The sequence below is a fragment of the Cololabis saira genome, chromosome 3, assembly GCF_033807715.1.
Source record: "Cololabis saira isolate AMF1-May2022 chromosome 3, fColSai1.1, whole genome shotgun sequence".
Taxonomy (NCBI): domain Eukaryota; kingdom Metazoa; phylum Chordata; class Actinopteri; order Beloniformes; family Belonidae; genus Cololabis; species Cololabis saira.
In genome coordinates, this window is record NC_084589.1 from 15,644,196 (window position 1) to 15,671,171 (window position 26,976).

General features: G+C 40.6%; 1 protein-coding gene across 1 annotated transcript; it reads right to left on the bottom strand.

The window, feature by feature from the left end:
• Positions 1-4,533: 4,533 nt before the first annotated feature.
• Positions 4,534-26,750, bottom strand: LOC133425999 (proline-rich transmembrane protein 1-like). Its single transcript, XM_061716347.1, has 3 exons — positions 26,439-26,750; positions 23,621-23,851; positions 4,534-5,188 (listed from the first exon to the last, which is right to left on the bottom strand). The coding sequence occupies exons 1-3, from the start codon at positions 26,574-26,576 to the stop codon at positions 5,039-5,041; spliced, it is 519 nt and encodes a 172-aa protein (XP_061572331.1). The 5' UTR covers positions 26,577-26,750; the 3' UTR covers positions 4,534-5,038.
• Positions 26,751-26,976: the final 226 nt, after the last annotated feature.

Here is a 26,976-nt window from a genome sequence, read left to right on the forward strand (position 1 = left end):
TTTTTTTAGGTTACAGGAACAGAGTCCTTAATGGAGTTGTGACCTTTTTGAAGAAAACGAAGCGTCATGTGAGGCATTGTGTAAAAAGGCAGACATGTACCTCATTTACAACCATTTTAACGCAACTCTTATTTTAAATAGATAAAAGGGTGGTTTAATTTATTGCCTGTTTTGAAAAAAAGTAATTTTTCTGGTTTTGCCATTTGTACTTGTTTTCATATATTCAATAAAGTGTATGCTATGCATAGAAACAAAAAGCTCTGGATTCCTGTTTAAGAAGTGAATGGATAGAATAACATGAAAACATACACTGGTATGCAGTCTGAGTGATAAAACAATACGAAATGCCAATATACGGAGTTTTGCTTGTTCTTTTTGGGATCTGAAAGAGTCGAAATAGCTCGTAGCCGTCGATCTCCACGTCATCCACTAGGGGGCAGCAGAGGTGGGACCAGAACAGTGTTTTCCCAGAGTCCTGGATGTTTTTGTTGCTCTGCTCTAACACACCTGGCTCAACTTAGTGGGCCATGACTTTGATGAAGAGCTGATGGGGATCCAGTCATTTGAATCAGGTGTGTTGGAGCATCTAAACATGCAATCTGAAGGTGGAATTTGAAAAAAATAAAAATGTCTTTGCTTTTAAATCCTTTAAGGGTCTAGCTCCTTCTTACCACAAAGACTGCATAGTTTCATGTTATCCCAAACAAAGCACTTGGCTCTCAGACTGCAGGTTGACGTGTGCTTTTAAGGGTTTTGACAAGTAGAATGGGAAGCAAAGCCTTCACTTGTCAGACTCCTCTCTTGTGCAACCAGCTTCCAGTTGGTGCTCATGACAAATTCACACACCATCCTTACCTTCAAAGTCACGATTAAAACTTTCCTTTCTGATAAAGCCTATAATTAGGCTGAATCATCCATTTAGTTATGCTGCTATAGGCCTAGACTGGTTGGGGATCTCCCGTGCCAGATTAGGGTTTTTCCTCACTTTGTTGTTCTTACTTTCCTCATATATCCAGTATTTATCGTTATCATTACTTTAGATGTTTTTCTCTATTGTGTCATCTCAGACCCCCACCTGATCGAGGCCTATGGATGCCCTCCCTGAGTCTATACTGGAGTTTGTTTTTTTGTTGTTTTTTCTTTAAAAGCAAAACATGTATTTACACAAAACTATGCAATATGTTTTTCTTTGTTTTATTTTTTAATGAATTTGCATAAATGAACCTGGGATCTCGACTGAATTGCAATATAACTGAACTGAACTGAGTTATCATTGGACTGCATTGATTCAGCGGTACGCTGTTGGACTTAAACTGAACTAAAGAGTTTATGTACGAGTATGCAATGGCCTCACACATTTATAAACTGCTTACAGCATTTCACCTCCGCAGTTTCAATGTTTCCATGGCTTTTTTTGGGAGAGCGTCCAGACAGTGTACAGTACTGTTCTTCTGCAGCATTTTACCACAATGGAGTTCAGCAGCTGAAGTCGATGAGTAAAGTAACCTGAGCTCATTTCACATCCTTGCCTGTTGTAAAAGCAAAACCTAGACAGGTTTGATTCTGTGACACGGGTGGCCCCCGTTTATGTACCTGAAAAGCTTGAAAGATAAAAAAAAAAAAAAAAGCAGGAAGAGCAGTCCTTTGTTGGTATTAAACCAGGTCTTTTATTGTGTCAGTTCCCACATAGAAAACAATCTCTGAAACATGAGCAGCAGATGAGGTCATGGCATCGTGATCCCATATAGAAACCTTGTATTATAATAACAGTAAATTACATGATTTAATCACAAGGAAGAAAACTGCAGTTCTCACTGATTGTGTACAGTTATTACTGCAATGTGATCAGAGATGCGCTTTAGTTCGAGACCACCTGTTCTAAAGCTGAACCTTAAATGGAGAGACACCTGCAACTGCAGGAAAACAATAAAGCCACCAAACACGTCTGTGCGTGTCTTTGTGCCAAGGATGCATGAACCACAAAACCAGGTTCCTCATTGTGAAAGTGTTTTATGATTTTCAGCCAAACCTACCCGTAAAATAGAATTAGTTCTCCTGTGTTTTGCGGTGGGAAAAAAAACAACCTTCCTCCAATCACCTTCCTCCAAAAATGAAGAACTGAAAACACACACCTAAAACCCCCAGATGAATGCAAAAACATGAAGTAACTAAAACTAAAATGAGGCACTAGGAAGTAAAACAGGGTGTTTGTTCCAGTGTCATGCTTCACAGAATGGATGCATTGATAAGTTGATAAAGAAGTGCAGTGGTGTTCTTTTTACAGGCTTTATGTGGTTACAGCTTCTTCCTCTGCCTGCAGGTGTTGTCTCTGGGCGCCGCGTGGGCCGTACACATTGTTAGGTAGGCTGTAAATAAGGTGTGCTTGTGTCAGCATGCTTGTCTGCTCCGGGGTGTTTGCTTTGTGATGGACTAGTGGCATATTCATCTTTCCTCATGTCACAATTGGGATAGGTTTCACTTCTCTGGAAACAGGAAGTTGGATGTTTCTAATGGCTACGAGCTGATTGAGGCCCATAAAGAATTTTTTATGGACAAACATCTGCGCTGTCAGTAAACACATCATGCAGTTTACATGCCCTGATCTGGGCTTTAAAAAGATTGTAAAAGAATTGCTACAAAGAGTCAGCATAGTCAAATGTCACTGTTAGCTGAAGATGTTTTTTTTAAGATTTTTTTGTGGCTCTAGTGGCCCTTTATTCAAGTTTCAGACAGGAAGGGGGTAGAGAGAGAGAATGGGGATGAGGATTTGAACCTGCAACTGCTGTGGGAGGACTGTAGCCTCAGTACATGAGCTGCTTGCTTAACCCACTGTGCCACCGAGCAGCAGCTGAAGATGTTTTTAAAATGTGTCAAAAAGCTCTTATCCGGGGTGGGGTTGTGGGGGCAGTAGCATAAGCAGGGCGGCTTCTGGTTACATTTCTGCTCTCAGCTTCTAAATGTTAATTGAAGGCTGTTTGAAAGAAAAGTCATGTAACACAGACTGCAGTACCTAATATGCCTCTGTCCCAGCTTCTTTTGGAATGTGCTGCAGACATCAAATGTAAAAATGTGTGAATATTTGCAAGGAACAATAAGAGTTTATCTGTTTGAACATTAGATGTCTTGTCTCTGCAGTGTATTTAATTAAACAATGGCTGAAAATGACTACTCTAGATCCTTGTAGGACATTTTATAGTCTTCGGGAAAAGTGAAATCCAGAATCCCTTATCACCATTGTTACAAACCTGGCTCACAGTTTGCAACAAAAGAGAATCTCCACACACATTTCAAGGTACAAAAAGGTGATTTATTTAACTAAATATACTCCCAAACGAAAGTAAAGTATGTTGTCATGTTGTGAGTGTATGCAGTGAGTGTGTGTATGTGTAGATGTGTGTAAAACAGAATAAACAACCAAAGCAAACCCAAATTACACCATGTTGGCCATGTGGCTGTCAGCTGCTCAATCAGGGAGAGAGTGAGCAGGCTGACGACTGAGCCTTTTATAATGGTGAGACCACACCCTCAGGTGTGGCCAATAAGGTTGGACGGCCGTCCTCTTCAGCCACCAAGACGGAAAATGCTGTGAAGATACACAAATTAGTAAGGCCGTCACACCATGTTGGCTTTGCCAACAGAATTCCTAGAGAGTACAACATAAGCACAGGAAGAGGAAGGAGCCCAAGGCTGAGACCAAGCAGAGGAAAAGACAACTGTCGGAATAACAATTTTATTACTGCATGAGAGTGCAAAATAGAGGAGGGTGTAAGAGGGATAGGAAGACACATAAATTAAATTGAGGGTACAAGGGATGAAACCAGGAGACTGGATAAAAGAAGAAAGTGAGGTTGGATCTGGGAGGACAAAAACAAAACTTGTACTACACTTTTGGAATCTGCAGAGAGATTCATAAAGACTTACAAACTTTCCCTTCTCCCTGCAGATCCACTTTCTACTTTGAAACTATCGTGAATAGGACATCTTGAAGTCATTACTGACATCCTGAGGTTGTTTTGTTTCCCCCCCCCCAACATCTGGCATGCGTCAGAATTTTTGAAAAACAGTGTGTTTAAATGCAATCACGACAGCATTGACAATATATGTTGTTCCACAGGGAGTTTGTGACTTCAGAGTGACGGCACGCTAATAACTGGAAGAAAAAAAAGAAATGTCTACCTGAACAAAAGCTTTTTTTAAAAGAAAAAAAAAAAATCCCAGACTATTAATTTCCTGACTTTTAGGTGCAGAGCTCTTATAAAGTTGGACTTTAACATATCTTGCAATCTTGGGAATCCTGTATGCAATTGTTCCCTTACTAAGGAGTATTGTGTCATAACATAGTTTCTGTTCCTCCATGCAGAGATGTGAGCAAGGGACGAAAAAAAAAGGTAGAAGGATGGCCTGAACAAAGATAAGACACTGGAAGGCATAAGTGAAAACCCTAAAACCAAAGAAATGATGCAGAATAACATTGTCAGGCACAAATATTTGGACATGAGCAGTCAGAAATCCAAGAAAACCAGACAGCACGAGTGTGTTTTCTCTCCATATTCTTTATTTATAAAAGAAACTCCATATACTAAAAAAAGCTTTGGATTTAAGTTTGAGAACAGTAAAAATTAAAAAATGGCTGCCAAACACCCAGAACAAAGATGAAACACACGAAGGTTTCCTTTCAGGCCGCTTCAGAAACACTGGCTAAACAATTAACAGTCTGCCATAACAGCTCTTGTTTCTTTTGTTTCTTTTAAAACCAAATGTACACGCCACTTTGACTGGAAGAAATAAAACAAATTTGGTGCAAATTCAAAAGAAATGGCAAAAGTTGACAATATCCCTATTTAGTGTCTATTATCAATTTAATTAATTACATTATATGTAGAGCAATAATTCCAATAAAATTTCAAAGACTTTTCTAATGAATATAAGGTGACTGAAGGGTTACAGATTTTCAATACCAGAACAAAAATGCCATTGGTATTTAATGTTCCAAATCTCAGATTATCCGATGCAAAACAAGCAAGGTGCTGAAGCTGACTCAGACCATGGCGACGACGACCACCACGTACACGATCATCAGGACTAGAGCCCCGATTCCCAGTCCCAGAGCCACGTGGTTCAGAGTTCTGGCCATCCTGCTGTTCCGCTCTGCTGCCAACTGGTTGCCCGTGTAGTTGGCTTCGCGGGCCTGAAAGGGAGTAAAACAAAACAGAAACGGTTATATCCCTGCTCTGGGACAGTTTATGCTGTTTTAAAGCAGGGCCAGGGATTTTCCACCCCCAGTGCTCACTGAAAACACACGCCCCCCCCCCACCCTGCCTCCACCCTGTTTCCACTTGACAAACTCAAGCCCCTGGATGAGGATTTTCTTTCTCTTTTTTTGCAAAAGTGTTCAAAGTGTACAGCTAGAAATGGTGAGATGAACACATGTTTTGGGTTAGAAATTGTGCAAAATCACTCGTCGCACCTTCAACTCTGAATAGCAACAATATGAACCATAAAACCATCATATCATTCTGAATCCCTTTCAAACAAGGCACCTAAATTATGGCGAAAATGATAATTTCACGTCTGATAAGAGCTCTTATTTAAGAAGTACATTTTTTTTTGCACAGTCGTTGCAGCATGAGTCAGCAGAAACGGGTGGAACGCACAGTGACCTGCGAAAGTAATTGATTCCCTTTGGTGTTTCTCGAAAAACCCCTTTAAGTGAAACTAAAATAATAATGATAATAATGACTTTGATTTATATAGCGCCCTTCTAGGCACCCAGAGCGCTTTACAGAAATCATTATTCATTCATACACATTCTCTCCAGTGGTGGTAAGCTACGTTTTTGTAGCCACAGCTGCCCTGGGGCAGACTGGCAGAAGCGTGGCTGCCATATCGCGCCTAATGGCCCCTCTGACCACCACCAACATTCATACACATTCACACGGGGCAAGGTGGGTAAGGTGTCTTGCCCAAGGACACTACGACAACAAACTGGGATAGAGCGGGATTCGAACCGCCGACCTTCCGATCATTGGACGACCCGCTCTACCACCTGAGCTACTGCCGCCCCAAAGGGCAAGAGAAAAACAACAGAATATATCTGATGCGACCAGTTGCATTAAAAATCCTCCGAACGAGTTCCCTCATGTCCCTTGTGTGCAGTACACACCTTGTTTGCCCCAGAGTCCCCAACACCACAATGCATGGATCCCTCCAAACATGGCAAAGAGGCTAAAAGTAACCGTGACAGAGCTGCAAAACACCACAGCAGTGCATCTGTCAGGCCATTTTAATCCAAGGACCTTTACATAGTTGAGCAACTTATCATAGTTGAGCAAGTGACCATTCTTTAAAGAACATTTCACCAAAAAAACCTCCCCAAATATGTGAAAGGGATGGAGGTGGCAAACTGATTATGTTGCAATGGCTGATCCCCGCAACACCTCGGAATATGTGAAGAATTTAAGGAATGATGAAGGCGGATAAATATAGGCACATCCTTGAGGTTAGACCATTTCAACTGGTACAGAGGTCCGTCTCCCAAAATGACCAAAACTACACTTACATGGACAGCACTAATCGAATTATTGACTTAACTCTAAGTAAAACAATGTTTTCACGAAGGTGTTTATGTGAAAATATTATTTCATATTCCAGTTTTAGCAAAACAGATCACATGACCAAGAAAAGTTTCCATGAAAGGACATTTAGGAGTGGTTTCATTAAAAAGGAAGTTCATTACTTTTCAGTCTCTAGTGCTGAGTAAATCATTCTTCTTTTTAAGAGAACGCTCTAAGCATATAAGATTGTCTTTAAGAGGAAAACTTAAAACTTTAGTTGTGGTCACTGCGGTCACTCATACTTGTTTGTTTGCTTCAGATTCAGCACGATTACACCACCAAAACACAAGCGGCTGGTAGGATTTCTTTCACTGCCTGGACTCTCAGTGTCTTTCAACTGTGGTAAGCCACAGGTGCATTACTAAATGAGGAACAAGAGTTACTTGCTGAAGTTATTACAACCTCCGAGACTAGACGGAGGTAGGAAAATCAGAAAATAAACTAGCGGTCTGTATTTCCACAGGCTATTATGTTTTAGCCCTTAGGTTTTAGCATAAACAAACTATCCAGCTATAGGGGGTAATAAAGTCGGTTCCAGATAGATTATCTCACCTCTGGATGGTCCAGGTGAGTTCTTTAAGATTCCAAAAGTACAGTGACTGCGTTTACATGCGGTCAATAACCCTTTTAAAACCCGAATATTGGCAATAACTCGAATTTGCACGGCCATGTAAACACCAATAACCCCTTTGAATAACCCGAATTTGCTCATATTCCGGTTTTTAAAAACCCGAATATGACCCCTGGGTTACTCCTTTTAAAACCCGTATATTCGGTCATGTAAACACCAAATGGAATATCCCCATCAAATGGAACATGAATTTGTTTTTTGCGCATGCTCTGTTCACAAGGAATCTTGGTCTTTGGACGTACTTCTAAACATGGAGAAACGCAAGACCACGCCACACTTGTGGAGTGAGGAGGAGACTAATCACTTCATAAATGTAATGAAGGATATGAACATTTTGGCATTTGTAGATGGTAGAAAGTACCGGGATAGCGAGATTTACAAGAAGGTGAGCGAAAAGTTGCACGAAGCAGCATTTGTTTTGAATTTGGATACAGGAAGAAGAAGCGGAAATGACAGTAATTGCGTCATCACGTTCTCCGTGCGTCGCTGGTTTGATCCAGATATCCCAAATGATTAATTACCATGTATACAGAGATAACCCTGTTTGCTCACGCATGTAAACGGAATATTTCGAATGTTTCAGTAACCGGAATATTAGCAATAACCCGAATTTTGACTGCATGTAAACGTAGTCAGTATCTCCTCTCTTCTTCCATTCATCTTACTTAACTGCAAACTGTTTTTTTTTTGATGAAATGGTCCACTTGAGAGAAGCTAAAAGCTCAAATTCTGTAGCAAGACAACCTTCTGACGTGATTTATAACATGATATGGGCCTTGAAACTACCACGACTTCGCTGATCTCATTTTGTACGCTGAGCAAATTACAATCTGAAGCATGCTGGGATACGGTTCGGAGCCGTATCCACTCCTGTGGCTAACTATATATACGTAACTGAAGCAATTCTTTCATGACTTTAACAACACAATGTTAAACTTGTTCTGTTTGAGGGGATCATAGATGAAAGGCCACGAGTTTATACAATACACACACACACACTTTCTGCAGAATGGGCCGCAGGGAAACTCAAAATGTCTCTGAAGCTCAGACAACTCCTACAAACTGAAGTTAAGCCTCTTCATTATTGTGGTTTTTAAAAAAGGTCAGAAACGTGCACTCAGAGTTGCTCAACACATCCTCTGACACATGACTGTGTGCGGTGGTCTTGTCTGGAACGAGGCTTTGGAAATCCCCCAACGTTGTACACTCACATTTCTTCATAACAGAAGCGCAGCTTTGAACCAAAAATGGGACATTTAAGTTTGCAGTTTTGGAACATTTACTAGGGCAACTCCCAGGTTTCAAATAAAAACTTAAGTGCCCGAAGATGGTTTAGTCAATCTGATCGTCAGTGGAATAAAATGTCTTCATTAAGCACAGTTACAAGCACTGGGGTTTGGGTCATTCATTTGAAGTTTAATACTTCAACTCTTCACATATAAGGGTACCAATCACTGCGTGTAAGTCAAACTACTGCCACGGCAGAAGATCACAAAACCACTTGAAGCCAAGCCACCCACCCGGTACCGCTGGAAAACCAGAGAGAAGCACATGACTCTTTTCAACTAAAAGGTTGCTCCAGGAAGTGAGAGCGAGTTTACAGCCGTCTAAAAGCAGGATGTGCAGCAGACTTGACAAACCTCCATTAGCACAATTGATTTAGTGTACAGAGCTTTACTTCTATTCGCTATATTAACTGATAACCAAAAGTAGTCAGAAATAATAATGAAGGCTAATTGTCTCCAACAAGCTGGAGGCAATGAGAGCCGTTTTCCCCGGGACAGTAGGAGAGTACGAGGTAAAGGAAGTAGCAGGTGAAAGGCACGGCTTTCGATTCACTCTCCTTCCCGGAATAACCTCGTCCTCACCGGGATAGTCGTAAAGATCCACCCACAAGGCTGTGTGATTGCGGTGGTAAATAATGAAGATTGTGTGTTTAGAAATGGGTCAATGAGCTGGGCGTGACTCTTGAGCAAGCTTGCAACACAATCGTTCATCTGCTAGTCGCTCAGCATGGTTTAAAAAGTGATAACCGTTTACTTTTCTTTGAGGGATCTCTGCACCGTATGGTGTAGGAGAGCATTTTCTCCAGCCACCTCTGAAAACTTATTTGGGAAATGTAGTATTACCAAAAAGCTGTTTTAACATAAAATTTACAGAGAGAGGCCTCATTGAAAATAAATAAATATATATAAACACAAAAAAACAAATATTTACTGAGGGATTATGTGTGATAACAGTTCAGAAGAACTGCTGCATCTTCGTATCAACCAGCCAGCTTCATGACATTAAATACAGACTAATGCACTGGTGCCAAATGTAGTGGAGTGCTCGTTGGGCTCTGGGTCCGGTAACTTCCCTGCTACTGCCCGACTGGATGGCGTAATTGTTCGTCCAACAGCAGCATCTGTGTGCTCCGTCTCTGCGAGCAGGTCTGCACATCACTGCTTTCTTCTTCCTCTTTAGGCATGAAATCAATCATTGTGAGAAGCACGGGACACATGAGAGCAAAGGGGCTGATATTTGTGAGAAAAATCAAAGAGAGCCAAACTGAATGCAGCTGATGAAAGAGGAGTTGGGAGAGAAATCCAAAGCCACAGCACACTTTGAGTCCTGGTGGCATTGGAGTATAACTGATAAGTGTGGAAATTCTGCTGCCCACTAACATACTTTCGTATTTTCTTTCATTTCACACTTTAGAAACACTTTCACCATTTACTGCAACTCTTCAGTAGTTGGCAATGACTGAATTCTACTCAGGTTTTACAATAAACTCTTAACCTAAGAATTGAAAACCCAACCAGAGCATAGAAACTCCATATCTTTTGTTGACACATCCTTTTTTTGGGGCTCTAGTGGCCCTTCATTCAAGTTGCAGACAGGAAGGGGTAGAGAGAGAGAATGGAGATGACATGCAGCAAAGATGTGCAGGCCGGGATTCGAACCTGCGGCCAATGCAGGAGGGCTGTAGCCTCAGTATATGAGCCGCTTGATTAACCACCGCACCGCCGAGCGGCCCTCCCTTCCACATTTTTAAAGTAACCAAGCATCAGTTTACTACACTGATCCATGACTAGCGTCTTTACAATCACTCATCTGGGGAGAGAATCAGAAACCACACTAATCTAGACAAGGATGAAGAGATTACTTATTTCTACTTCCTGAACAGTCAAATTGAATATTGTAAAAACAGGTGGAAACCCTTACAAGAAACATCAGTCATGGAGCTTTAGAGCGTTTCTCAGCAATCCCAGTCTCATCAATCCCAGCAATCCCAGATCCATCAATCCCAACAATCCCAGATCCATCAATCCTAGCAATCCCAGTCTCATCAGTCCCAACAATCGCAGTTTTATCAATCCCAGCAATCCCAGACCCATCAATCCCAACAATCCCAGTCTCATTATGTCAAGCCAGTTTCTTTGAGGTTTAAAAGTCACCATGAAACCACATTTGAAAATGAGCGTTGGAACCACTAGTGCAACACTCTGGTGAAGTGATATTGGTAGCTATTTTTTGGGGAAAATCTCAAACCTGCCACATGTCATCAAAGCTAAAAAAAGAGAGGAAGTAGTATAGAAGAATCGAAGAAACACATTTACAAGACCTCTTCCCGAAGCTACGTTTATTCAGGGTTTCTTTTTCTTCTGTGGTTTTAACACTAACAATAAATAAATGCAATCACATGGACAGACTTTTTAGTTAACTGCTGGCTATCACTTATCATAAATAATGTTTTTGTGTACTTAAAGAGATTGCTTTGGTCAACATTTTACTTTTAGTATGGCAGATTGAAGTGTGGATGCATGTATAAATTGATCTACTTTTTCAAATTAAGCTCAAGCCCACGCTGCAGACCTGTCTGTTCGTACACACACACACACACACACACACACACACACACACACACACACACACACACACACACACACACACACACACACACACACACACACACACACACACACACACACACACACACACACACACAGTTTGCAGACCAAATATAATTCGAAGTTTGACTTAAAACTACAGTATATGATTCCAAAAAAATATTTAAAAAAAAATCAAAAAAAATCTGATTTTCATAGTCAGAAATCATTTTAGGAACCATTCCATCGTGTTTGTGGCTGTACATTCTTAAAATTGTTGTGATGATTGTGGTCGTGACACTGATGTTTGTGAGTGAGGGAAGGATTGGAAGAATGTTTAATTTCCTCTACTTTCGTGACATGCTCGGATTACAGGATCGTGATGAGTCAGTCTACGGGGATGTTGCAGAACAACAACCCTATACATGTACACCAAATGTTAGTAGTGTTTTTTTCTTTAGATTTTTGCTTTGCTGTATCATCTGTGTTTTATGTTGCATCTTTAAAAAAGGTCTGAATTGGATTTGCTCTTCTTTAGACAAATTTTGAACAGTGTTTGTTAACTTTGATTCCAGGTGCTAGAAGCAGTGAATGCAGCAACAAGACCCAGGCCACTATATAATAGTAACAGTAATGGGGGGAAAAAAATTGACCAAAAAATAATAAACAGTCAAAAAAATAATAATAGTTATGATACCAATGATAATTCTGACAATAACGATGGTGTCATGTCATGGAAAATGTATGGATATGTTTTGCAAGGACGGACAACAGCTGCAAGGAACCGTTAACAGCGACAAAGAGGTTCTAAATGCAGATGAAAGGGCCACATCTCTTTTATCATGGCCTGTGAACTTCAAGAGGACCAGAGTCCATCCGTCAGGTGATGATTGCTAGTGTCCCTTTTCTGACCCGTCAGTTCCTGCTCCCTAAACTAGCAGACTTCCTAAGTCACCTATAAAACTTATGTAACCACACCACACCACAGCCTGCCTGCTGCACGTTGACACTCCCTGTTGCGCTTCAGCTAAAATAAACTTTGTAAATCTTGAGCTCACTGATTTTTTTTTAAAGGATCTGTAACTTATTTATAGCAAATTATAGAAATAGCCACAACAGTTGTTATCATTGGTTACTGTAACCCTGACAACTTACTCTCTCATCTACAATCTAAAATCAGGAAGACTGCAATGACATGGTAAATTTAACTTGGCAAAATACCTTCCAGAGAAAAAGTTGTGACACTAAAAATGTTATTTTGTAATGTTTCCATTGCTTAAATAGTGCTCTGAAAGTGAGGATCCGAACCACTAAAGCCCTTTCTTCCTCAGGCAAGTCTCTGCGATGAACACAGAATGTTGTTTTGAACCATCTTGATGAAAAATGCATGAAGAACCCTGAATATGATTACCGTTTTTTGCTGACCATTAGTCGCATCACATAAGGCGCATATCAATGAACGGGTCTATTTTCATACATAAGGCATGCTGGGTTATTAGGCGCCTGATAAAACATATGAAGCGAAACAAAACAGTCAGGTGAGTCGAATCTTATTCAACTCATTCCCAATAAATCAGAATATTGTTCAGTACTACGTAATTGTTATCTAACGTTGTCTGACGTTACAACCCGTATCCAACCAAGGTGCGGCTTTAATGTGTCAGCTGAACAGTCCAACCATCAATCAAGCGGAGCGGCTTCTCAATTACCAAAGTGGCACTAAAACATTTTGACAGATCTTTGAGAGTAGTGTAACACATAAAACTGGTTTGAGGTCAGTAAACACAACAGAATTCATACATAACACGCACCTGCAGGGTGCACTGCCATTTTTTTGAGAAAATTAAAGGATTTTAAGTGTGCCTTATAGTGCGGAAAATACTGTAGGTCTTGAGGGCAAGCATACATGACTGTACGTTTGTTAATGCTGACATCATGGAAGTATAATTATATAATATTACTTTTGCCAAGGTCACTGATACAACCCCATAAAATCATAAACTCTGACGTTTGGACTTTTTGCAGATAGTCTGATGGTTCTTTTTATCTTTGGTTCAGAGGACAAGGAGTCTGTTCCCTGTGAAGTGATTCATCTGACCACAATTCACATTTCTGTTGTGCAGGTGCCAGCGACGTGACAGCAACTCTGCTGTCTTTTATCCCCAAGAAAGCTTTATGTCGCTTTTGTAAAGATCTGTATTCTGGTGCTTGATAAAGACGTATGAATGTAATCCCTTTCTTACATGTTTTTATCAGCTATTGATTAATGATGGTTATTGGTGCAGTGCAGTCGGACAGATCTCACATCTCAGCTATCATGATAATGATATTATTCACTCTAAAAGGAGGAATCTCTCTTTATTTAAGGAAGTATGTTACATCCTTGAATAAGTGGACAACTTCAGCCCACATTTCTTCTACCTTTTGATGTCACTTATTTTAAATAACATCATTATGTCTTTGCATTTACTTCCTAACTTGCGCTAAATTGCCTTTGTACCAACTTGATTGAGAATGTGTTTCAGGGCTGAAAGCTAAAACAACGATGTACATGAACAAATAAATTAAAGTTGGTTTAAAAAAAAAAAAAAATTAAATACTCTGCAATCAAGAGTAAGTCAATGTTAGTATTAGTTATTAAAAAAAATATATGTATATATGAATACATTTTCCACAATTTCCTGACTTTCTGTTTCAAGCTTGTACAGGGGTTGTAAATGAATGTCTTCAGTGTTTAAACGATAAATTAATCATGTGATAATGAGGAAATTATCTCATATAGTGTTTTTGCCTCCTAAAATTCATCTAAAGCCTTTTGTAGAGAAACACTATAATCCCCTTTCAGGAACTGTTCATGTTCTGTCAGTGATAACTAGAAAAAGTCAAACACAAAAGGAAACAAAGGAAGCTTTGATGACACTGTCACAGATATGAAATTGAGCCTGGGGAGTGGGCGTCTTGGAAAACCAGTTTTCTAACAAAAGCACCGCTTGTTTGGAGGCTCCAAATGTCTACTCATCCTGGTCAGTGGAAAATAGGATACACTTTCTCTCCACTAACTCTTCTGTGTCATAGACCACTGAAATTTAGTTTTTAATCCTGGAAATAATTTCAAAATGAGATTAATTCAGTTTTTGAATGAATTATATTATTATTTCTCTTAACCTCCATCTCTCACCTCTCATCTCATCTGTAGTAAACCCATCTCCTCCAATAAAAGATCAACTAGTCAGGGTGCTGTTTCCTCTCAAAAGTGCCAAGTCATTCCATTTACATGGGAATGTTAACATGCACAAAGCCCCCCAAAAACATTACAGTCAGTAAACTCTCACAATTCAGACTTCAAATGCTTTCTTAATGATAAAATACATGACTTTTGGCATCTATACTCCGATCTAATGAGGCCCCACTTATAAGGAAAAGACTGCGATCTCATGAACATAACTTTCTTTGGAGTCTGCAGGTGGAAGCTGGAGAGGAAGTGGGACTTTAACAGCTGCAGCGAGACTTCCGAGACATTGGATATGGCGTATCAACAATACGGCGTAACTGGCAGGGACCATGCACTGTGAAAGGCAGTATAAAACAAAGCTGCTTGAACTAGCTCCTAAGGGGCCACATTTTATGTACAGGCATTACGCATTTACACTCAGCCTGTAGTGCAGTGGAAACTTCGGCTGTGAAACCTCAAGTTCGGCAATCCTTCAACACTGTTTTCAAGCATTGGACTCACTCGAGGTTAATGAACATTGCCACTCTGCAATAAATGATTATGAACTGATTGCAAAACATGACAAACACTTCAGGTGCAACAGCCTACTAGTATTGATGCAAATATAAGAACAGGGTGCATTTTCCGCCTTGAGCGGCTCTGTTACAAGCTCAGAGCAACAGGTAGAACCACAGCTACAATAAAGCATCACAATCTCATCCGCCACCCCTAAGATCCCAAATAACAGTGACGTCTCCTTTCTTTCACATCTGTATCTGCACAAGATGGTGAAGTGTAGCTTAACACATTGGTTCTTTTTTTCCCCTCACTAAGGCTGGGTATCAATTCAAATGTCAAGAATCGATTCGATTCTGATTCTTAATATTCAGAATCGATTATCATGATTCGATTCGATATTGATTTGGGTTAGTGTTATTTAAAATGTTTTTTGAGCTGTTGCCTGAATTATGACTGTAAAATAACTAGTAATATAATAATTTCACAATAATTATTGTGAAATAACTAAGAAATAAATAACTCAAACAGGCCTTTCAATATCCATTTAAAGTGCAAAAAAGAAAGAAATTGCAACAGTAAACAAATCATTTTAGCTTATCTAATTTATTCTGTCACCACGCACACATATTGCCATGAAGCAAGTGTCATGTCAAACTGTGTGTTCGACTACTGGGATTAAAGTTCACCTGGCAAAAATTATGGAAAAAAAAAAAAAAAAAAGGAGAAAAAAAGGAGAAAAAAAAAAAAAAAAAAAATCGATCTTTAGACATACGAATCGATTTTTAGGAATTAATATGAGAATTGATTTAGAATCGGAAAATTTATTTTTTCAACACAGGCCTACCCCTCACACAGACTTACCCATCATATAAAACTTGTCTGTGTTTCTCAAGAGAGGTTGTGTGTTCTGTCTGCAGCATGTTGACGTATGAGCGTTTGTGTTTTTCTCTTTGAACTTGACGGCTGCGGTACACGCGGAGTGTGTACTGCACCAGATTTCAAATCTACTCTAAAAGTGCACAACTTGTCAAACATTTTATGAAACGTTAAGAGAGACAGTGAGTATGGAGGTGGAGGTTTCATTTCCAGGACACATTCTTTATACTGTTCAATGATCAATGATGCTACTGCACCATAGATGCAAGGATGCCTGCACATTATGCTTCTGTCTTCCTGTGGTACCCAATTGATTCTTTGCTTTTCATGCTAAAGTGCCAGCTCATATTTTAACCACCGGTGCATCTCAGTTCAACAAACTATTTACTTTCTTTCCCTGAATATTGTTATTTTGCACTGCACTTTGTGGTCAAGAACGATATTTCATTCTCGTGCATACCTACACGCACAATGGAAATGAGAAATAAAGGAATGTAATCTGATGTAACAATCAACAATTCTCTGGATGAGACAGTCACTTGTGCTCAGTGGTGGATCTAGACTATTTTACACGGGGGGCAAAGGGGTGGCAGGGGTCTAGGGTGGCGTGGGACAACATCAACACAGTATGAGGAAATTGTAATTTTTATGTAAACATTTTTTGCTGCGCCTTGGAGGGTTTTGAGGAACGTTTTTAACTAAAGGCTCAGTTATGGTTCTGCATCAAAATGGCGCCGTGCCTACGGCGTGTGGTTTGGATCGACGCAGAGGACACGCCGTCACCTGCGCCGTCTCTGACGTGCACCTCCTGAAAATTGTAACTACGCGTCGAGGAGACGCCGACCAAACGCAGACGGAGAGGGCTGTGATTGGTTCGTTTGAAAGCGAAGCATTTCCGGTTTCCGGTTTGAATCAGTAGTGAACTTCCAGGGCTCTTTTCTTCGTTTATGTGTGATTTTTTTTGTTTTTGTTTTTTGCACAATAGTTGTCCTTATTTCTTTGATTTACTGTGACCGGAAAAAGTCGGATAAACCATTCAGAAAAAGATCGCTAACTAGTGGCCGCGGGGGGTACTGCACCGCGACCAAACGGAGAGACGGAGAAGTCAGAAGGGTTCAGCACGGCGTCACGGCTGCGGCGTGTGCTCTGCGTTGGTGTGACGCAGAACCATAACTGAGCCTTTAGGTTGCACTGATGCCCCCCAACGGGAGAGTATCAGGACCACTGAAGAAGAAAAAAATACAATCTGAGAAAAAAGTCAGAATTCTACTACTAATACTTTTTTTTTTATTCAGTGCTCCTGTAACTCTTCCTTACATCCCCTCTGCATTTTGATATGTCTGAAAAAACACAAAAAAAACCCCATTGTGACAAATAAAATTTGCAAACGCAGCTGAGTCTGAATGTCTACGCAGGTTGGGGTTAATTGCAATTAGAGATACATTAGATGAATTGTAAAGCTTTACACATCTAACCTTAAAACAAGATTTTTCTTAAACGTTATTTTATTATCACCTCATGTTGCTACCCTGGAGTTGACTAGAAAAACACATCAGTTGGTTCAGCTGAAATTGAGGGTTGTTCCTTTGACTCCCTGCCCTCACTTTCCTCCTGATCTTCATCACTTACCTCTTCAGAATCTGTCCCTTTTTTTGAGCCTGATACCCTCTCATCTTCATCCCTCACACCACTGTCTCCTTGTTAATCTTCTTCCTCACTTTGTTGTTGCTGCTCTTCCCTCAATGGCCCTCCTCACATCTGGACCGCCTGAATTCTCCATTTCTCTCTTCTTCATTTATATCCCTTTCTTCTGCTTCTCCTGGTCGCTCCTTCCTTTTTTGCTAACTTGTAATATTTCTGTTTTCAAATGTTTTCTTACAGGAGATTAAGCCTTGAGGCTCAAACTCAGACCTTAACCAGCAACAAAATTATTCTCTTTTCTGATTGGCTGATAGGTTGGTAATAGAGGGCTGCATTGGGATTGGGTCCCGCCGGGTCCCACCGAGACCCAACGTTAATCTGGCGGGAGCGGGCGGTTTGAACTTTGCTGCGGGCGGCTAAAAAAAACAATGCTGGATCGGGATGTAATCTAGCGACAAGATGGAAATCAATAAACGTGGAAAAGAACCTCAAACAAGGTATTTACAAAACAAAGACAAAGCAAGGCCAGTCAGATATTTGGAGAAACTGCGTTTAGTGTCTGTGGAGCATCTTGGAAGAGAGACGCACGGGACCACAGTCAGTCAGCAACATTCACTTCCTCCACAGCAATGTAATGGCCAAGCGATTCATTTGTTAAATTAATTCGTTTCATTTGTTAACTTTGTTAATTTTGTTTGTTTTATGTTATTTTTTATTAGTGTTATTTGAGCCACTCACAGCTACTCTCGTTGCTACAACCTCAATCACATACTGTAATTGATGCGTTCGCGAAAGGCGAAACAACTTGTGTGATGATGACAATGATGGATCTGCATCTTTCGGTCAGGTGGCCTATGAACTGTCAATCATTCAAGATCCACAATTACCATGTTAAAATTAAAACAGATAGATTTGTCTAGGACAACATTTCCCTTGCGGGACGAGAGAAGACACAAAATCAATGCATCTCTATTATTGTGCGGGCATGAATTCTCAGAGTTTTGCGGGTGCGGGAGGGAGTGGATATAAACACTTCAGGAGCGGGCGGGAGTGGAACACACAGGTTGCGGGTGCGAGCGGTAATGGTCAGAAATTCAGCGGGAGCTGGATGAAGAAAACAGTCTCTAGTCTCACTCCTGTAGCCCCCCACGCAGGGCTCTAGTTGGTAACTCAGGACAACTGCTCAGAGCTCTGGGCACCGCAGCCTAGTCGGCCTTTGACTCGTAAGAGCTGTGCACTTCTGTGCAGTGAAGTTAATGATTTCTCAGCGAGAGAAATGTTGTGTTTGGTGTGTGAACTTGTTGAAATGCGTTTGTCTCACGCTCAGTTTAAAAAAAAACTCTAATTTCATGCCTTATTTCCGTACATTGGGGAGCTTTTGAGCAGAGTAGCATTAACATGAGGGTGTCAACAGGGGGGGTGCAAGGCTCTTGAGTGGGGGTGCAGCCGCCCCCCTGTAGATCCGCCCCTGCTTGTGCTGCTCCTCTCTGATTTACGCACAGAGACAATGACCTCATATCTGCAAGAAGCTGTAACCAGCCAATAAATGTGACGGCTAATTGGCCAACTGCAGTCTGTTCAGTACGACAGGAAGTGATTTGGAGGGGGAAATGAATGCTTTGCGTTCCTTTTTTTGCCTTGTACAGTAAATAATCAGTAGGAGACACTGACGAGAAATGAAAGACAGTAAAGTAATTACGAGGAGTTCCTGGCGCTGCATGATAAGCCATTCTTTATACTCCAGTATAAATGCTTCAGAAATTTGATACATCACCAGAGCCCAAAATACGCAAGAACAGAGCAAGCGATACCTTTCCAAGGCTGTTTCTAGACCTGATTAATCTAGTTCGACATCCCACACACACAAGCTGAAAGCTTTTCTCAAAGCACAAGAGTTTTACACACATTTGGACATCTGATGTCCACTTTAGGGTTTTAGACCTGATGCAAAAAAACATCACAAAAGGTATAATTAAAGCCTTTAAAAAAATGTTTATCCATTAAAAATTTACCTAATCGGTAGAAAAGCATAAAAACTACTATCAGAGCAGCCTGCTTTCAAGTAATCCAGAGGCTGAGTGATGAAACATGAATGAAAGTGTTACTGAACACTGAATTTCCATTGTTACTCTGACCAGCATGAATAGTGTGTAAACGCATCATGGAAACTGTTGCAGCTGAGCACACGACAGCCCAAGTGTTATTGTGTGTACACAGCTTTCCGCTGATGATGTTTTATTGTTTCAGCTCCTATCACAGGAGCCTTCCTGCTTATTTAACGTAGTCCGAAATTGGGATTATATGGTAGCACCTCGTCTGAAATGTTGTGCAAAACAGCAAAAAGCTCACTCAACTATGGCAACAACATGCTCCACTTTGCTTCCAAGATGAGTATATTCAGTTTAGACACAAGTTGGAGTGTAAAACCCTGTTGAGAGATTTAGACCAAAACACATCGCAAGATGCAATCCTGTACTGCTTAAACATCCTAACAAATAAAACAGGTTCCGAGAAATGTCGCAGCTCATTGTTTTAACAAATGATTGTGTAAAGAGTGAACACGTTTTCACAGATAAACACAAAGACACTTTTGTAAAACAGATTAAGGAAGCTAAATCTGAAAAAGCATTATTTTCAAAACAGGATGGGAGAACCAGTTGGTTACGTGAAAGAAAAAGCGAAAGAAGAAGCCAGAGAAAAACCATTGAAACAATAATTAAATGCAGCAATGAATAAAGTGATTTGGGGGGTTTCTACGGGGCTTAACTCAAATGAGCTCAACTGGAATCCATGCCAACACTGAGGTTTCGGTTTTTGTCGGGTTCAGGTTGGATCTTTCTTTGTTTCTTCAACATACATGACTCCATCAGCTCAGAGCAAAGAGTTAAAAGCAACACATTACTGTAGCAGCCACATAGAGATGCAGTGATTACGACCCACACAGCGGCCTTTGTAAGGTGGCTTCCTTTACCTGATTGCATTTTATCAGAGAATAGAGATGGATTAGTGAGCTAGATAATCCATTCATATCCGAGTTAATGATGTGTTCTTTCAACGTTCAGCCCCGGGGCCACACACACACACACACACGCGGTGAAATAAAGGATTTAAGAAGACTTTTTCAAAGGAACAGTGCAAAGTTAAAACAACCTCAGGTCTATTATTGGATAATAAAGGGGTGTAGAGTTTTTTTGAGGGACCAAATTGGCACGAATTCAAGCACTTTTGAGTTAAGATTGAAGATATGTTGGCAGCCAAATGCCAGTTAATGACAACACAGGGGGCAACAGCATCAAGTCAAAGTTAATGGATATTTTAAGCCTCTGACAAGACTCAAAAATCTAATTTAACCCAAATGTGTGGTTAAGGACAGTTTGTGCAGACAAACTGTCTTTTTAACTTTTCAAGTGTGCAGAAAGTGTAGAAAAAGGTCAGTTTGCCGCCGAATGTCCTTCCAGTCACCACCACCTTGTTACAAATCTGTATACGTGAAAACCCATGAAACAGAAAAAAACTGTCAACGCAAAAAGAGGAAAGTTCACGGTCTCTGCTTTTGAAACTTTGACGATTTGTCGTAAATATTCAAGTGCTGATCCACTGCTGTGGAAGCAGAGGACATGAACTCTCTTACTTCTTCCCGACACGTTAACATCACCATGGTTTGTTTTCACTTCGTGGATAGAGTGGTACCCTGCAGACACATTATCACTTAAATGTAGTAACAGTTGTCATAAGGTCGATGTAGCAGTTTATATTAATGTAAGTCTATTGATCCATAACTGCTGTTTCACTGCAAACACAAGTTCTGTTTAACTGCGTCATTCATGTTTTGCTCCCTCACGAAAGTCTAAACTCGTTGCCATCTAATTACAGACATGTTCCTCTAAAATTAAATAATATATATAAACGGGTTTAATAGAATAAAAGAAAATATTCTATTAAAAACAGTTTCATACTTGGACCAAAAAAGTCTGGAACTAGCTGGTTGTTAACGACTTGACACTGCATGTTGTACGAATTCCCCGTCTGAAGAACTTCCTCTTCATCTGAATCCCCATCAGGGTCTGAAAGGCTGAGTCAGTCCACAGCTTCATTAAATAGCCTAAAACCAGGCCAAATGTTGCTTTCAAAAGAAGAAGCAGATAACACCGGCCTCCACACACGCTGCCAAAATCCCTTCAGTCTGCACAATGGCGAGTCCACTACCGACGGAGAAGTGTGTTCCCACCAATATACCTCGTGTTTCAAAACAACTTTCCAACTTTTCTTCGATTATCAGCAGCAGAACAATGGCTGTCCTATGGACATATCTGCTAGCAGTACAAGAAAATAGGGCAGCCTGCTTTCAGATACCAGAGGAATGTAAACTCTGTTCAAACAGAAAATGGACTCGGCTTATCTGAGAAGAAGTGGGCTGTTGTATCACAGTTTAGTCTAGATACTGGGTGAGAAGTAACAAACCTTTTGGTGTTAACACATAAAAATGTGTTCCAGTTGATCCCCATGAACATAAATCCCCATAAACATTTTTGTAGATATGAACTTTATCCGTGCTGAAAGTCAGTGTTTTTATGTTACACAGGTACTCATTCTTGCCCTTTTGAACCAACTTAAACGCAACAAATCCAACAAAATGCAGTCGTATGGTCATGAGAGCCACTGAGGTCAAACCAACAGGAGTGGTTGGGTTCTCTGACGGACCCGGCAGCTTTTCACTGAAGGAGGGTGTAGGTACACGCTGACGGAGAACGCTACGAGAGCGCAAACAGCCATGTAAACAGTCAGACAGGGGAGCTGTGTTCTCTGCGTGGCTTCATGGCCGTGTAAATATTAGAAGCTGTATGTGCACAGTCAAAAACAGAGTTCAGCATGTTCTGCTCTATAAAAGGGAAAGTAAAATAAGCCGTCACAAGCCCACACCCTAACGTCCTCGGCTTTAGTGCAGCGTGCTGAATTTACCTGGGATGAGCAGAGGAACGGTTTTACCAGCTTGCTGTTTTTAAGGTTCTTGTTTATTGATGCCATTCAAAGCTCATGAATGCCATGTGACGACATCAGTAATAAAGAAACACCTTTGTACTTGCAATAAAAAACAAAGAAAAAAACAACAACTGCCTCTTCAGACAATAAAAAACAAGGATATCAAGCTGACGTGATTCCCAAATGTCTGTTGCAAAACGTCATGCAGCACTTAAACAGGTTGTTTGTCGTGAAACAAGCTTAAACACGTCTCATGCTCAATTATCATGTATTTTGGCCATGGAAGTGTTTTCATGTTTTAACAAACTGGGTTTGGCTTTGAAACAGTGAAGTATAAAATAATAAATCATTAAAGTGCAGTTATTATTGATGAAATATCAAATATGGGTTTCAGTCCTACTGAAAAATATATCAGTTGTCCCTCAACTACGTTTTTACTTGTGGTGGATATGTGACACCACAGGGATGGGCAGAGGAAATAGATCGATAGGAAGTGATGTAATACACCATCACAACCAGTAACTTAACTATGACAAATTTGGCAAATCAGGCCACGTTTACACATAGCCGGGTATTTACTAAAACTGATATTTCCCCCTCTACGTTTTGAAAAATACCATAATTTACACGAACCCGCATAAATACGCCGTTAAGGTGCTATGAGCAGCCAAATCTGCAGGGGGCAGTGTAACGAGAAGCATAAAGTCATGCTAGCCAATCGGAATCCTGGAAAAAAGCATCAACAAATGACACGTGTAACTTCCAGTTACTTGCAAGATGGAATGAGAGTCTTTCGTTTGGAGTGACAGAGAAGTGGAGTTACTTTTAAGTGTGACTTTAGAATATAAAACAAGTAAAATACAAGAAAATATTGACGGTGGCCAAACAAATTGTAAACACAGGTTGCACACATGACGCCGGTGACGTTTCAGTCGCATAATGTGACGTTCTGAAGCCTAAATGTGTTTCCCTCTGTTTACAAGCAAACATGAAGACAGGGTTTTTAAAAATCTCCACTTTGGCCGGACTTTTCAGAAATGATGGTTTTTGGTGACTTTGAGCTTCGTTTTCGTTTAAAACGAACGGCCAAAACGCATGAAAACCCCACCGTTTTTTCTACGTGTAAACGGGGCCTCAGACCCTAAAGTTGCCACAGAGAAAAGGAAGTCACGAGAAGAATCTGGTCTTGGCTAATTTAACGCTGAACACCAGTCAGCATTTTGTCCTTTGGTTGGCGTTCTCGTGTCCTGCATGTCTCTGTGAACGGAGAACTTACTGAGATGGAGTGGATGAGGGCAGCGATTCCAAGTGGCAGGCAGCAGCAGAGCATGGTGAAGATGGAGTAGCACATGTAGTCGTCAACAGGGTTCTCCAGGGGGCTTTGAGTCACGTACACCGTGGGCTGGACGGTGACGGCGCTCTGTGGAGGGTACGGCTGGCCCATGCCGTAAGGCTGCTGCTGCTGGGGCTCATAGCCCGCTCCATACTGAGGGGGGTAGCCGTAGCCCTGCAGGTCACAAACACACACAAAATGAGTCAAATGAAAGACACCGAGGGCCTGGGTGTCCCCTGCTGCGGACACTGACAACTAGTGTTGTCCCGGTCGATCGATCGGGCCCGATCACGGCATTTTCAAAACATCGGTATCGGCCAAAAAAGTATCGGGACATACCTAGTTATTAATGTTTTTAATATATATTAAATCGTTTTATATATCTTTGCATTTAACATCACTTCCGGTTGGCGGGCGGCGTCACTTCTGGAAGTAAGCGAAATTAACATGGTTTACATGTTTGAATTGTGAAATGTTATATATGTTCATGTTGCATTAAGCTGCTGCTATTCATTTCATGCCATTCAGAATGTTGCACTAAGGTTAAGCCAAAAAGTATTTAAATTTTCTTGTGTTTGTGAGTTTGACTGGATGTCATTCAACTACCTCTTTTGAAGTTAAATGTATTTATTTTTGTTATTGCACTATTCTGCACTTTTTGTTTTAGTTTACAATTTCATGTTTTTACATTTTGTGGCACCAGTAAAGCTTTGTTGAAATATATGTCCATGTTGTTCGCCAATGGACAATAAAAGAAACTTGGGATAATTTAGTTTTAGTCCTCTTTTCTTTTTTTTTTAATTCATTGCCAAAATGTATCTGATCGGGAAAAAGTATCGGAAATGAATCGGGAGCCAAAAAAAGTGATCGGATCGGGAAAGATCGGGATTGGCAGATACTCAAACTCAAGTGATCGGGAGCTAAAAAATCCTGATCGGGACAACCCCACTGACAACGATAGTGGTGTTGTGTTCAGGTGTTTTAAAAGCCAATCCTCTTTGAGGAAGTAGGCTGCTCCGTGTATTTATTCACTCATTGTAATTTTACATGCATTTACATACATTTAAAAACGGTCTTCTAAAAACTTTCTTCCTTGTCGGCTTCTGGTCTCTGCGGTGGCGTGGTTGTGCCCTTCCTCCTCCACTGTGGTTGCAGTTCTTGTTTTCACTTTGCACACACACGTTTACACAGGCACACCCACGCTCACTCACCTACAAACTCACCCCACAGTTTTGTGGACAGATAATCGCAGTAGCCTAGTCTGGATTCAGTTTTAGAGATGTGAAATGGTTGCTGTTTGTGTCTCTGCCTGTTCTCGTGTCTGTTTGTTTGTTTTCTCTCTTGCAGATTCCAAAAGCTTATGTGCCCGTTGTGTGTTTTCCTGCGTTTCTCTCATTTCAGACTTGCAGCAGATGCCCCCCTACTAATCCCTCATATATATACCCAGGGGGCAAGGGGGAGTGTGCTGCATTTGCCCTGCTATAAAAGGTAGTCCACCAGAAATAATACCTATGACCCAGTAGGAACACAATCTATATGGACTACCTGGCCATTTTTTTGCTGGAAGTCCAATATGGCCGCCTTAATATTGGCCACTTATCAAAACATAGCTTGGTGATAACTTTTGAACCAAATGGGCTAGAAATGCAAACTTGGTGTCTATTTCACGGTTTCAGAGCATGGGAAAACCATAAGAATACTTATTTATATGATTGGGTGTATCTGGACCTATAATTTGCATATTTCCAACATGGACGTCCCTGAAAATGAGCTTTACTATGGATTTTTATAGTGACATCTAAGTGTTATGGCAAATAGTCTGCTTTTTAAGCAATGTGAACACATTTGGTAAGTTTGAGCTTTCATTTCTATGTTGTCAATATGGCTGCACTCATAAATAACGTATGGAATTACATTCTAGCTCAGATTCCTTCTAGAGTTGTGGGGATGATTGCAGAAAAAACATATGAGAAAACGTCTACAATGTACTGTATCTTAAGGAATATGTAAAAAAATAATAATAATAAAAAGGCTTCATACAATGATGAGAAAACTGGCTTATAGGCTTTGGGCATGTTGTTGCTGGTACCTGAGTATTAAATAAATAAATAAATAAATAAATCTGCAAACAGGATAATCTGAAAAGTGAACTATGGGAACATGTTTTTTTCTGCCTGGGATGGCTCCTTTCCAGCTCCTCAATGTGAAATGAAATTAACTGGATGTAAACGGTTTGCTGGAGGAGTTACAGAAACCAGAAACCATGAGTTTTTTTCCTCTCCTCCAAAAGTCCCCCAAGCAGTGGAGGGGGAGAACAACTGCTCTTTTGTCATTTCAAAAGTCAAGCCTCAACTCAACAGGCTTTTCTGTCCTGAATGTTTAGGGACAAACTTGTTTGTTTGTTTTTTTTTTAAACGACTCCTCATGTTAGTGAGCAGCGTTGCTGTTACAAAACAGGACAAAAAGATAGCGAGCAACACAGTAAAAGAAACAAGGATTTGACCTGTAAACCTAAACTCGACGGCTTCATTCCTACAATATTTCAATAAGCGCTTCTGAGATTAGGAAGCATGTGTAGTTTGAGATATTTCACTGTTTATTAATTCAATCAAGAGTTGTAGTCTCGTTTTCCAACCTCACAAGACCACTAATAGTAATCGACGCAGAGGCTACGGCGTATGCTCTGCGTCGATTTAACTTGGACCATAAATCCGGCTTTAGTGGAAAGTTAGTTAAAAATGAAAAGCCAGCATGCATGTACCGGCTGCGTGGGGTATCCGGGGCCGGGGTGCTGGGGTCCCGGGTACGGCTGCTCCTGGTAGGGGGGAGGCTGAGCCAGGGAAGACTTCTCGTCGGTCCATCCCATCGGGGGAGCGCTGGCAGACTTGTTAGGATCCATCAGATATTTAGATTGTTCTTTGACCTTTCACATAAAAGAAAATACTATTTTTTCCCCCCACACAGCAGCGGATTCCTCGTTAACTCCCCTAAAACCTGAAGATTTTGTTCCACCGACTTCCAAGATCCTGATGCACCTACGTCCTCGCTGTTAATTATGAGGAGAGTGAGTCAGTTTTCAACCAGCCAAGAATCAATGAGCTGGGAGGGTTCACGACGAGACTTTCAGAGTAAAAGCTCCACGCACCAATAGCCTATTTCATTCTTTAGAAAGATGGAGGATTTTTTGTGCCAAAATTAAATAAATAAATACATCATTCATTAATTAAAATGGGAATTAAATATATCATTAATTAATTAAATGTTTGACAAGTGAAACTGACAGTTTTACATTTACATTT